We start from the raw sequence: 13,297 nt of genomic DNA on the forward strand, positions 1-13,297 counted from the left end.
GTCTGTGGGTGGGGGCACTCCCCGACACTGGTTTAGACTTTTGTGGGCCACAATAAGACCCAGTCCTACCCCAGGAATTCACAGATCAAGGACTGATTTCTGGTGGGAAAAGTGCCTGGAGGAGACCATTGTGGAAGGCACACCCAAAGTGAGATGTGCGGCAAGGAGTCCCTGTATCAGCCGGGAGGGTGGACCTCTACCGTGTGTCCAGGGAAAACTGCCATTACTGCACCTGCTACCCCACCAGTTGAAGAGTCTCTGGACTCTGCATTTCTGCCGGCACAAAATATCACAAATTTCCTGTCCAGGTCTCCGCGATCCTCTTCCTCAATATGTTTGGGAGGTTCTTCAAAAGAAAAGCCAGCCGCACTCACTACCGGCCGCGGCCAGCAGTCCCACACTCGGGGGCCCATTTCTCCGAGGCTTCAGGGGGAGGCGACTCTACAGGACAGGTGTCTCTGCCTCCCAGCAGCCCCGCCCCGCCTGCTCCTTCGCCCAGGGTCCGCCCCCACCGTTTCCAGGCCCCGCCCTAGTCCCCGCGGAAGGCGGCGAAGGTCACGGTTGCCTGCTCTAACCAGCTCCCGGTAGCCCGGCACCCGAAGGAACGGATCGTGCAGCTGCCCTGATCGATCCCGCCCAGCCATGGACCGGAAGGTGGCCCGAGAATTCCGGCATAAGGTCAGAACAGCAAGAGGTGCCCCAAGCAACAGGGACCCGAGGTCCCGGAGGGCTGGGTGGAGGATGGACATCCCCTGTGCTAGCCACCCTTTTCTAACCCCGTCTGGGGGAGGGGAGGGATCTGGGTGGACTGGGATCTTGGAGGGTCAAGGGTCCTCTGGCTGCCAGAGAGATCTCCAAAAATGAGGGCATGGACATTGAGAGTAAACTGCTCCATCTCCAGAAAACTTCCTTTCTCCTACCAAGGACTGGATATTCTGAGGTTGGGATCCTTCTAGCCTTGGCCCAAGGCAGGACACTTATCTGAGATGCTCTACAGTGGGCAAATCCCCTCCCTCCTAGTGCCACCAGCCTAGGACTGTTGGAGCCCATGGTCATATTGAAGAAGGGAAGCTGGATGTCTCTGGCTCTTTGACCTCTAAAGATGACTTAGGAGCAGCTCTGTGAAACTCTCCCAGTCCAGGGGCATTTCTTAGGACTTGAGAGGCAGCTGAGCTGCAGTGGGGAGGAGGAGAGGTACCAAGGGTGTGAGGAGCCAGCTCTGGCCAGTCAGCTCCTTCAGGCAGAGCCTCCTCTCCAAGGTATGTCCAGGTGAGACACCTCTCTGGTGGTCCCAGGTGCTCCAAGACCTTCACTGGGAGCTGCTGGACCCACCCATGGCATTTCTAGTGCTGTTTCCAAAGCTATGCAGGAACTGCTGAGGCCCCAAGGCCAGAGAAGACTATCCCAGGGGCCTAGTGGGTGGACCTCCTCACCAGGCCTTCTAAGAGGGCCTAAGCCAGGGTGTCTGGAGCTACCCACAGGCCCTGCCAGAGCCCCAGAGGGTCAGTGTCTTTGGTCCAAGCTGAACCCCTTCCCAGATCTGAGGGAGCAAAATTCATGAGGCAAGGTCAGAGTGATTCTCCCTCCCTTCCCTGCTTCCCACAGAGAGGCCCAGAGGTGTCCAAGGTGAGGGGCAAGGAGTGAGCAGCCATTCATTTAAAAAGCATGTTTTGAACACCCAGTCTGTGTCCTCAAATTCCAGTCATGTGGCTGGGAGGAAGCCCCTACACTTATAGTCACCTGTGGCTGGGCCCTGAGTGTTGAAACCGAGGTTTGGTAGGGGCACAGTGGGGACTACCCTTACTGGAAGAAGTCTCATCAAAACAAGGCGTTAGATATTCCTGATTCTGCTCCCCCGGGGTAAGAGATGGCCGGAAGTTCTGGGGGGCTGGCTAACGTCAAGGGAGCATTTGACGTGTTCACTGGTGCAAAGAGATGTGTGGGGAGAAATTTCAGCTGTGGAGGACATTTGGTGAGTATAGGTTTCAGGCAACCCACTTTGAAGAAACTCAACCTCCCATCCCCCACCCTGGGCTTGAATTTCACTTTCCTGGCCTTGGCTTGAAAGTAATGTCAGGTTTTCTTTTGCCTTTTTTCCTGTGGGGGTACCTACTCTTTTCCTCCTTTGAGAGCATCACTTCTAAAGTCCCCAGTGTCTGACTCAACTTTGGGTTCATCCCAATCCTTCCTCCCTGGGCCCCAAAGACTCCACAGAGCTTAAGGTCCCTGTGTTCCGCTGCCCTGCCCTTCCTCATCACAAGTGCATTACCTATTAATGTGCCTGTGTGTGCAGGCAGGGCAGGTGCCACGCTGGGCAGGCCTAGGCTGGACTTTGTGCCCTGCTGCCTCAGAGACAGCAGCAGCCTTCCCCTCCCAGGTTGGGGATCTCCCAAGAACTAGGGAGAGAGAATGGGGCAGCAGAGGACAGACATGGGGCATAGAGGCACTCTGGGTGAAATTTACAGCTTGCTGTTGATTGCTTCTCAAATGTCCTTTCCTTAGTGTTTTGGAGCAAATATACCCCTGGGCAATGGTTTGAAATCTAAGTCTTTAGTTGTTGGAGGTTTATTTAAGGTAATATGTTGTAAAGGATAGTGCTGGGTGACCTGGAGCAAATTACTTAGCCTCTCTCTGTCTCAGGTCTCTAATTTGTGAAATGAGGATGACATTTAACTAATAAAGTTATCATGAAGGCTAAATGAGATCAATACCTGTGTAGGGGGTTACAGTAGATCCTGACACTTAGAGAGTCCTCCAAAAGTATGCACTGTGGCTTATTATCTGGAATTAGGCAGAACTGGAGTCAAATCTCAACCCTGTCACTCACTGCCAGTAAGACTTTGGGCAAACCATCTAATCTCTCTGAGCTTTAGTTTCACCAGCTATGAGATGGGGTTTGTAGTGCTTACTCTTGAGATAGGATTAAATAGGAACTCCAATATTGGCTTCTCTGGGCCTGTAGTCACCACATGGTTCCTGGCTGATGCCGGATGTGTCCCATTATTTGAGCTAGCAGGCTCCAGGCATTGTCCTATCAGTGTGTCATTTCTCTAAGGCCACCAGCAGCACTTAGTGCCCTTCCCAATGATAGGTAGCAACCTTGGGCCAGGATGGGCTAGGGGGCATGATCAGAGACTACGATTTCTCCCTCAGAGAGGACTGGCTTTTCAAATTAGCCTCTCTGCTCCCAGCCCTTGCAAGTTGCAGGAACTTGGTTACTCATTTGCTCACAAAGTATTTATGGTCTCTTCAGCAATCACACACTTGTGAGTAGCTCTGGTGTACCCTAGCTGAGGCCACACAACTGAGAGTGGGATAGGATGATTAAGATCAGAAAGAGTTCCTAACTCCAAGGAGTGGCTGATCATTCATTTATTCATACAAGCAATAAGTTTTGACTGAGTTTCTATACATACCAGACAGTATTCTAAGCATCAAGGAACAAAACAAAGCCCTGCCCTCTTAGAGAGTATATCCTAATGGGGAATATGAATAAGTAAAGCAATAAAAGTATTCTATGATGCCAAATAGTGATAAATGCTATGAAAAAATAAACTGGGATGAGGGAAAAGAGAGTAACAGGTGGTACTTTATGTAGGGTAATAAGGAAGGCTTTTCTGAAGAGGTGATGTTTGAGCAGAGACTGAAGAATAGGGGAGGAGCCAGGGGGTATATGTGAAAGGAAGAGGGAACAGCATATACCTGCCATGATGAGAATGAAGAATCCAATACATCCAGTACTGGCTAGGATACAGACTGTGAAGACGTGACTGGATCAACATGCATGGAGGGCCACTCACTGCCAGCTGCTGAGGTTATGAAATTTGTATCCATTTGTTTGTATTTAACTTTATTTAACAAACACATAGGACTTACAACTTTCCAGACACTGTTTTAAACTTTATGATTAATAACTCCTTGAGTTAGTAATGAAAACAATCATTAATCTCTCATGGAAGGATTAAATTAAAGGAGAGTTTTATGACCATTTTACAGATGAGGAAACTGAGGCAGACCCAGTGGAGGAAGGGGCTTATTTGTCCCACCCTCCACCTCACACCCAGACCTGTGTCTAGGCTACGGCACAGGTTTGTGGAAGACCAGTGGGCAAAGAGAGTCTGGAACAACTTAACAAGGTCATGGAAGAGGTGAGGACAAAGTACTGACATTGGGGCAAATCTTCAAGGTAGAGGAAGAATTCACTGAGAGGAAATACTGTGGGTGCTGCCACTACTAATGGCTAGCCCTCCCGCCAGCCAGGGCTCAGCAGGAGGCAGGCAGCTCATCCAAAGGGAAAACCAAAGCAAGCTTTGTGAAAGGACAGTAGGAAAGGGCAGGGCTACAGGAACAGACTAGGCCGGGTGACAGCAATGGGAAGCCACACTCTGCAGGGGCCAGGGGAGGGAGGCCACCAGAACACAGGAGAAGAGGCTGCAGAGAGAGGCCCAAGCAGGGGCTACCACCTCAGGTGGAGGAAACTACCTCAGGTGGTCCCTCAGGCCACCAGCCAGCGGACTAAGAGCCTCAGTCCCTTCCTCCTCCTGTTCACCTCCTACTTGTGCCTCCCACTGGCTGAAACACCAGGAATCCAGGCAAAGCCCTGGAGGACAAAGGGCAGGGTGCAAGAGGCTGGGAGTGCCCAAGGAGAAGACACAGCACACATTTGGAGTCTCTCCCAAGTGCTTAATCCTCATGACAGACCAGGGAGGGCACAGGAGTGGAACAAAATGCATTATTTAACTTATTCTTTCTCTCCTTCCCTGTGCAGCAGTCCTGAAGGGCCAGTCCCTGTGAGGGAATACTAGGGAATGAGGCTGAAAGGGCCCCAAAGCCAAACCCAGATTTTGCTTCCAATGCCCCTGAACCTGGTGAAGATGAAGGTGCTCCCTCCCACTCCACACAGACCCATAGCTCAGAGCCAGCTGAGCATCAGCCATAGAAAAATGCTAGTGCTGGCTGGAGATGGGAATGAAGGTGGAATAGAGACCCCCCCAACAGTCACTTGCAGAGGGTGAGCTCCTTCAGGACTTCTGTGCCCCACATCAGGGGGGATCCAAGGAAAGGAAAAGCTTTCTAAATCTAGTTGGAGAAAAAAGGCTGCTGTCTTGCACATCGCAGACTCTCAATAAATGTGTACAGTGGACAGGTGCATACAAAAGTGTTATATAGGGCAGGTGGATGCCATGGAGTAGATTGAAAAAGCTGAGATTTTGGAGGCAGCAGGCATAGGTTGGAGTCTTAGCTCTCCCATTTCCCTGAACCTCTATTTCCTCGTGTGTAAAAAGGGGGATAACAATATCCACCACCAGAAATTATTAGGAGATTAAAGATAATTAAAGGAGAGAGTAAAGCAATTACAGAAGCTACTGAGACATGGCAGTCAGTAAGCAGAGGGTCTAGGTGAGCTTCAGAGCTTACAGGCCTGAATGAGCAAACGAGCGAGGGACAGAATGAGCCACAGGCTAGAAGGCAGGTGAGGAGTGTGGGCTGGGTGTGATCAGGAAAGACTCTAGAGGAGGTGGCATGGTGAAGAGGGAAGACACTCCATCTTGCATGGCTCTGGGACCTGCTTTTCTACAATGAGCTAGAAATGAACTGAGAAGAGACAGAGCCTCCAGGAATTCTGGGAAGACAGTTGTCCAAGACAGGGCTAAGAGTTTAGAAGGAGGGTTCCCCAGCCTTGAGCAAGTGGAGTTCATTCATCATTCCACAGACACCATTGAGTGCTACGTGCCTGTGGGCACAACACCGTGATGGACACTGCAGGGAAAGAAAGATTATGGATGGAGAGGAGGGAAGAAATGAATGTCAAAGACCTACTGTGTGCCAGGAGCTTTATAAATACATGGGAATAGTACCAAGTAGTCAAAGCAGCACCTGTCGAAGCTGATCCCTGGACAAGTGGAAGGCAGAATTCTAGGAGAAAGGAATACTATGTAATTAAAAAAAATAGTCTAAAAGCCTAGTTTAATGGTAGCATTGCTACAGCATGCTCAGACTTCTAGAAGACTTCCATCTTTCTTTCTTTTCTTCTGGAACATTCTAAAGTCTGCAGAGTGAGATGTGAGTGTGTGTTTCCAGAGAACAAAGTAGGGCTATTTCTCTGTCTCCTTAGAGACATTTCTGGATGGGAAATTGTCCCTTCATTTGTGGGCTCTACTGTTGACTCATCACTTAGATTCTCTCCACACCTGTTTGTATGTAGATTTTTTTTAAAAAATGGAAATATTAGCCGTGGAGGTGGAGGGGACATTCTGACTGAGATTGGGGAGGTTCCAGTGTGAGGAAGAGGTTTGCTCAACTGCAGTGTGAGTCCCACAGGGACTGTGATGGTAATGACCTTGTAATAGCAGACAAGAACAGACTGGAACAGGGTTTAGATGAGCTTCCAAGTGAGAGCCCATGGACATGAGGCTCTCAGAAGGAGACTGGTAGAAAGTAGTTTCTGGGTAAGGACCTCTGAATGCAGTGGTCAGGATTGAAGGACTGTCCACAGGTCAGGAGCCCGGGACTCCCTCCACCCCCAGCTCTTTCCTGCAGAGACTGTCACCAAGTGCTCTGTGCTTGGCTTAGAGAAGGCAGAAAAGCATTCCTAGACTCTAAAGCTGCAAATTCCCTTAGTTTTCTACCTTAGCTTTCTACCCAGAGCAAAATAAAGGCTGTCCTCTGAGGACAGTCCCTCTCTGCTTAACCCTAATGCTGCTGCTAGCTGTGCTCCTGCAAAGGGGTGAAAGGACTTCAAACCTAAGGCCTCAGCCAATCAGAGATCCCTCTCCTGGCCCTTTGCTTCTCTCACCACCTGTGGCTAGAATTAGGCTGGATGTCCTTTGGTGAGGGTGTCCTCACTCCAACCAAAGCAGGCGGGATTTTTATCCTCCCTTGAGAGAACAGAACATTTGGGGTTCAAAGGGTCATCTAAAAGTGTTCTGCAAGTCACAGTGGCACACACCTGTAACCCAGTGACTTGGGGGGCTGAGGCAGGAGGATCATGAGTTCAAAGCCAGCCTTAGCAACTTAGCAAGGCCCAAAGCAATTTAGCGAGACCATGTCTCTACATCAAATATTTTTAAAAGGGCTGGGGATGTGGCTCAGGGGTTAAATGCTCCGGGGTTAAATTCACAGTGCCAAAAACCAAAAACAAAAGACATGTGTTCTGTTTCTTTGTCTTTTTGAACCAATCAAAAAGTTTTCTTAACACTTCAGAGGAATAAAATATCTTTTTTTTTTTTTTGAACAAGATATCTTAAAAGCAAAAGGTTGGAAATGTTGACTTTAAGGAGCCTTGGGAGTTATTTCCCCTTGGGATGCCTGAGTCACACCAAATGGACATGGCTAGCAGCAGAGCACAGGCTTTAGAGTCAGACTTGGGTTCAAATCATAGTTCCACGTAAAAACTATAGGGTCTTCGGTGAGTTTACTTAACCTCTCTGGTCCTTTCTGCAAAATGGTGTGAGATATGTGCTCACAGGGATGGTGTAATATGCAAAGGAATTAAGCCCACATGCCCAGTGCCACCATGGGGGCTCTGCAAAGGTCATTTCCCTTTCCTTTCTGTTCCCATGGCTCCTTCAACCTGAACTGTGAGGACAAATTCACCCAATAAATAAATACTTATTTATTGAGCACAGAACTATATGTTAAGCCAGAGGAATTTAGAATAACCAAGACCTCATCCTTCCCTTCATTAGGTTTTCTATCAAGCAAAGGAGACAGACAATTTCAAAAACAAAAAAAATAAAAACAAAACCCAGCAAACCTTAAATTACAAGCAGCAATCCATGTAATGATGGAATTGAAATATCTTGCAGGGTGGGAGTGGGTTCTGTTTAGGTTGGTGGCCAGGGAAGACCTCTCTGGGAAGGAGACTAGCCATCCAAGGAATAGAGGAATATACACCAGAAGAAAGTCTGTCATGAGAGAGGAATTGAACGGACGCTCATGCATCCAGAAAGAGCTTGGATAAGACACAGCAAGGGGTATGGATTTGGATTTTGCTTTAAGTACAATAGGAAGGTAATGGGTGACTCGATCTAATTTATCAAGATATTTTGGGTGAAGTCTCCAATTTTCTTACATAAGTTGAGGCTAAAGAGGGTAGAGATAGTCCAGGCTTGTGTCCTCATAGAGATGGGCTTTTGAGAGTGCCCACTTGTGAAGCAGAGTGGGCCAGAGCCCAGCCCAGTATCCTAAGATTTAGTAGCACTGACTCAAGCACATGTGCCATCCCCATCTTCTAGGGGAATGCCTCTGCAGTGAGGTAGGGAGGGAGCAGAAATTCCCCTGATTGGAGCAGCTTGGGGAGCTTCTGACACCTAGGCTATGAGTCCATGGAGAGCCTCCTCCTAGGTTAGGCTCACCGTCAGTGAAATGCCCAGCCTGAGTTTAGGGGCAGAAGTGCTGCCAGGTCAAGACTAGAAAATTGCATTCCCTGCTCAGACTAGAAATCCCAAGGGTTTGGCCTTACAAGTCCTCTCTGTATTGGAACAGACAGACAGTCCCTATTCTTCTGGAACTAAGGACTCTGAAGCCTGGGATAATGCTCTTAAGCCTGGAGGCTGGAGGGAGAGAACCAGGGACCCCTCCAGCTTCCACATTGCCCTGTTACTCCGTCCTGTGCTAAAGGGAGAGCCAAGGACATAGCACATAGATGAACAAAGAGCAGTCCCAAAGAGTGAAATTTGGGGGTCCCAGATCACTGGCTCCCCAGGGATTGGGGTGCTAATGAAGCAGCTCCTGAACCTGACCTTGGAGTCCTAGCCATTGACGTCAGCAAAGTTGAAATGATGTAACCTGACCCTCCCTCCAGGGGAGACATACAGGGACCTGGAGAGGGGGAAGGAGTGGCCAGGAGGCTGACTAGCGGACAGAACTCAGGGTCAACCCAGCTTAGGCCAGGACGGGATAGGGCAGAGGTCCCCTAGCAAAGGTGTCGCAGAATTCAGCAGTAGGGTGCTTCCCACCAGTGGGATGTGCTTTCCGAACCAGTGGCCCAAATCCTTTCTGAAAGCAGTTATCCGGCACTACAGCCACCATCAGGTAAGACAATGGGCTTCTTCCAGACACAGATGGCAGCCATGGGGTGAGCAACAGCACTGCCATGGGATGTCACTGTCACATGGAAGTTCCCATCCTGTGTGTGTACATATTATCTCTCCACCTTGGCTCAGCCTGGCCACATCTGGATGTGCAAAGCCCACCCTGGCATGTTCTGTTCTGCGTGGGTATGACATATTGGGGTCAGGAGGTCACCCTGACCTCTGTCTTCCTTCCTCTCTTCATAACTCTTCTTGAACTGCTGGAATAGTTTCTGGTGTGGCCTCTCCTCTCTGGAGTCTGCTATAGGTTTTCTGGGCCTGGAGCTGTAATTCTGCCCTTGGGTTTTACAGGTAGATTTTCTAATTGAAAATGATGCAGAGAAGGACTATCTCTATGATGTGCTGCGAATGTACCACCAGTAAGTATGCTGGGCCAACTCCTATGAACCAATCCCCACAGGGGTACTCTATGCTCAGGGAGCCCTGGGATGAGCTGTTCTAAGAAAGAGGAACTTGGGGGAGCAGATGCTTCGTGCTCCTGGGAACCAAATGGACCTGCCATTTCAGCAACTTGTTTTAGCAACTATACAATTCTTTGCTCTTGACTCTGTTAGAGGTCAAGGGTACACTTGAAAAACAGACTGGACTCCACCTTTAAGTTGATCACTGTAATCATGGGGGAGGATTTAAAGTAGCCAGATATATTTAATAGAGTGCAATTGTTAGGACAGAAGAAGAAATGAAAGCAGGCCCTGGCCACTGCATTGGATGTCTCTGGTCACCCACCTGCTTTTTGATTCATTTGGCCCACATTTATAAGCTCCTGTCAGTTGCTAGGTAGCATGCAGGATCTAGGATGAAGAAGATCCACTTTGTTTCCTTGAGTCACTTGTGGCCTGGTCGGGGGAGGTGAACAGGCATTATAAGCACCAGAAACTCTAGAATACGTTACAATAAAATAATTGGCAAGTGGAAGTAAAAGTAGGAATTTAAGGAAAGGAATTTTCACTTCTAACTGAGGGGTCAGGGAGATGCCAGAAGAACTTGAGCTAGGCTATGAAGAGTAAGAAATTGGGATGGTGAAATATTGGGGAAGGGCATCCCAGGATGAGGGCTCAGCATCATCAGAAGTTCAGAAGCACAGAAGCACAGGGTGTGGATGGGGAATGAGAGATAATCTGTGAGTTAGACCTTGGAGCACCCTGAGAGCATGTAGAGCCACAGACTGGAGACATTCCAGGAGACAGGTCATGGAGGACCCTGAGGCCACCAGGTAGAATGGATTTTGTCCTCTAGGCAGTAGGGAGCCATTGAAGGATTTTGAGAAGGGAATGACTTATATTAGTAAAGATTACATGAGAGTGGGCAAATCAGCAGGCAGCTGGAGATGCAGAGGTGTCTGAATTACGTGAAGGCATAAGAAAGATACTGAGGGTGGAATTTCTAGAGTTTAGCAGCTGATCAAACTAGAAGATCAGAGGATGAGACAGCTAATCATGTCTCACACGGAGCTGTCCTGTGTGGGAAGATCCTGAACTTTAGAATAGGCAGAGCCAAGTTTGAAATCCGGGTTGATTTCATGTGCAGAATGGGTTAACAGTCCCTAACTCACAGATTTCCTGTGACACTTATGTGAGAGAAACAAGCTCTTCCATAGCTCATGGTCCAGAGTTAGAAGTTCTGGACCTTTCAAGAGAGTTCTTAATTCCTAGGCCTGGGCCCAGTGGGTGGGGAGCTGGGCTGGGTCAGAGGTCTTGGTCAGGAGTAAGGCACCAAGCATCCCCTATATCTCTGCAGGACCATGGATGTCACTGTGCTTGTTGGAGACCTGAAGCTGGTCATCAATGAGCCCAACCGCCTGCCACTGTTTGATGCCATCCGGCCACTGATCCCATTGAAGCATCAGGTGGAATATGACCAGCTGACCCCTCGGCGTTCCAGGTATGGAAGGAGGCAGGGGTGGAAGAGGTCACCCTGGGATGAACTGAGTCTCTCACTAGTGGGCTGGGCAGTGCTGGCAGTCAGGCTGAGCTGGGCCATCACTAAACCACCCCACACCATGGCAGGAAGCTGAAGGAGGTGCGTCTAGACCGTCTGCACCCCGAAGGCCTTGGCCTCAGCGTGCGTGGGGGCCTCGAATTTGGCTGTGGGCTTTTCATCTCCCATCTCATCAAAGGAGGTCAGGCAGACAGCGTTGGTCTCCAGGTGAGTGAGCAGAGTCTAAGGAAGAGGGGCCCAGAGGCTCAGACTTCCTGCCTCCCCTTCATCTGCTAGACAGTGTGGTACAGTACAGGCATCCACTCTCCTGAGCCTCTGGGAGAGGAAGAGGCTGCTGAGCCCTGACAGGGATCTGCAGTTCCATAGAAACCAGGTCCCAGGCCATCTGTTTTCTTGAACCTAACTGCTGCCTCGTCCCAGATGCTGCTGCCCCACTGGCCCCCACCTCCCTACTTTCTGAAGGAGGATCATAGTTATGTTCAGCACCCGAAGCCTGGCACAGGTCACCTTTAGCAGCAGGGAAGAAGGCCCAATGTAGCATGATGCTTAAGAATATAGACTCTGAGATTGAACTGCCCAGTTCAAAACCTGGCCTTGCTGTTCATTAAGCTGTGTGAATTTGGTGAAATGACTTAACCCCCGGCCTCAGTTTCCCCATCCGCAACATGGGGTGATGATGAAACAATCTACCTCATCAGGTTGTACAAGGAACAAAAATGAATTAGTATTAGAAAGCTTACAACACTGCCTGACACGGAAGTGCTTTGTGTTTCATAAATAAGCAGAGAGAGGGAGACAGTGAATGATTAACAATGTGCTGGATACAAGCCCACAACGGATTCTCACTGTTTGCATTAGGTGTATCATCCCCAGTTATGGTTAATAGAGGCTTGGAGTCCAGTGAGTGGCAGAGCCAGGATTAGAACCTGGGTCTCCTAAGGTCAACCCAGAGATCTCCCTTTAACACCTCAGGGTGCCTCTCCACCATGGTCCCTGATCCTCCATGTCTGAGCAGAGCAGGGCAGACATGCAGGTCTCACTCCTCCCAGAGCCTGGAGCTGTGTTTTTGTCTGTTCAGGTAAAGGAGGCCCTCCCCAGCTCCCAGAGCTTCCAGAGTGTTTGTTATCGAAATCGCAATCCCAGAGGCCAAGTCAGGGGCTTCAGGGGGCTCCAGTGCTAATGGTACCCGAGAGTGAGGAGTGGGGGTGGAAATAGGGAGCTGACAGACATGGCTTTGTTCTGAATCCCTGTCTCAAGGCTCGCCGATGGCGTCTGAAATTTCAACCCCTTCATTATTCCTTTCCTCTGAGGCACATTTTCCAGCCCAGAAACAGAGTCAGAGAAATAAACATAATGAGCGCCTCTCTTGGCATCATCTGAGGCCCTCTTTTTTTCCAGGGCGAGCTCCCGTCCTCAGATGAGCATTTCTCAGCAGTGCCCCAATGCTTGGGGACGAGAGGACATTTTAATGAAACTCAGGTTTTACCTTCCCAGCTGTTTCTCAGGCTTATGAATTATCCACCCTTTCTTGTGCTCATCTCTCCTTTGTTCCACGGACCCTCAGATGTTCATATCTTTGTGGTGCCTGCACAAAGGCCCTTTTGCAGGGTTCTTTGTGGAGGGAGAGGGAGAGGGAAGTTGATCCTGTAACCTGAGCCAGGAACCCTGTGGGAATTTTATTCCTACTGGGGTCCTGGGCAAGTTCCCTTTAGGAACAAGAAAGGGAACTTCACTCAGAGGAGCTTGGGAGAAAACACTTGCGTCACTGACCTACCTGGGTTTATGTTTCCAAGGAGATCTCAGGCCTGAGGACAGCTGGGAGAAGATTCTGGAAGACAGGGGAGAGGCACGTTCTGTGCCTAAGATTGCTGATTTGACCTATGAGCTTGGGTCCCCAGTGGGGCTCAGATCCTCTGATAGGACTTAGTCCTGGGACTCCATTCCTCTGCTCTTCTTTATTAATGAATTCTTTATTAAGTCTGTGTCCTACACAGAGGCAGCCTGTGCTGTACAACTTGCTGTATCTACTAGGGCTAGAAAATGATTCTCTGTGCCTTTGCTGTCCCAGCTGTATAATGGACAGAGCAATCCCTGCCTTCCTGTGGGACTCGAAGGCTCTGACAGGTGGCAGGGATCCAGAGAGGACAAGATGCAGGGAACAGTAGCCAGGCTTGGCCATTTGCCCTTCTTTTCTTCTTCCAGACACCCAAGAGACAAGGCTTGTTGTCTGTCAGGAACACCTGACTTGGGATCCTGACAGCCTT

The 13,297-nt window shown here is 49.5% G+C and overlaps 1 protein-coding gene across 1 annotated transcript in view; it reads left to right on the forward strand.

Moving 5' to 3' along the window:
• The first annotated feature begins 642 nt into the window (after positions 1-642).
• Ush1c (USH1 protein network component harmonin) overlaps positions 643-13,297 on the forward strand; it is a 42,653-nt gene continuing 29,998 nt past the window's right edge. Inside the window, exons 1-4 of the mRNA XM_077797525.1 lie at positions 643-678; positions 9,387-9,454; positions 10,833-10,976; positions 11,102-11,240. Of these exons, the coding sequence (XP_077653651.1) occupies positions 643-678; positions 9,387-9,454; positions 10,833-10,976; positions 11,102-11,240 (387 nt within the window). The remainder of the gene's footprint in view (positions 679-9,386; positions 9,455-10,832; positions 10,977-11,101; positions 11,241-13,297) is intronic.

The sequence above is a fragment of the Urocitellus parryii genome, chromosome 4 (assembly GCF_045843805.1).
Source record: "Urocitellus parryii isolate mUroPar1 chromosome 4, mUroPar1.hap1, whole genome shotgun sequence".
In the NCBI taxonomy this organism is placed as follows: Eukaryota; Metazoa; Chordata; class Mammalia; order Rodentia; family Sciuridae; genus Urocitellus; species Urocitellus parryii.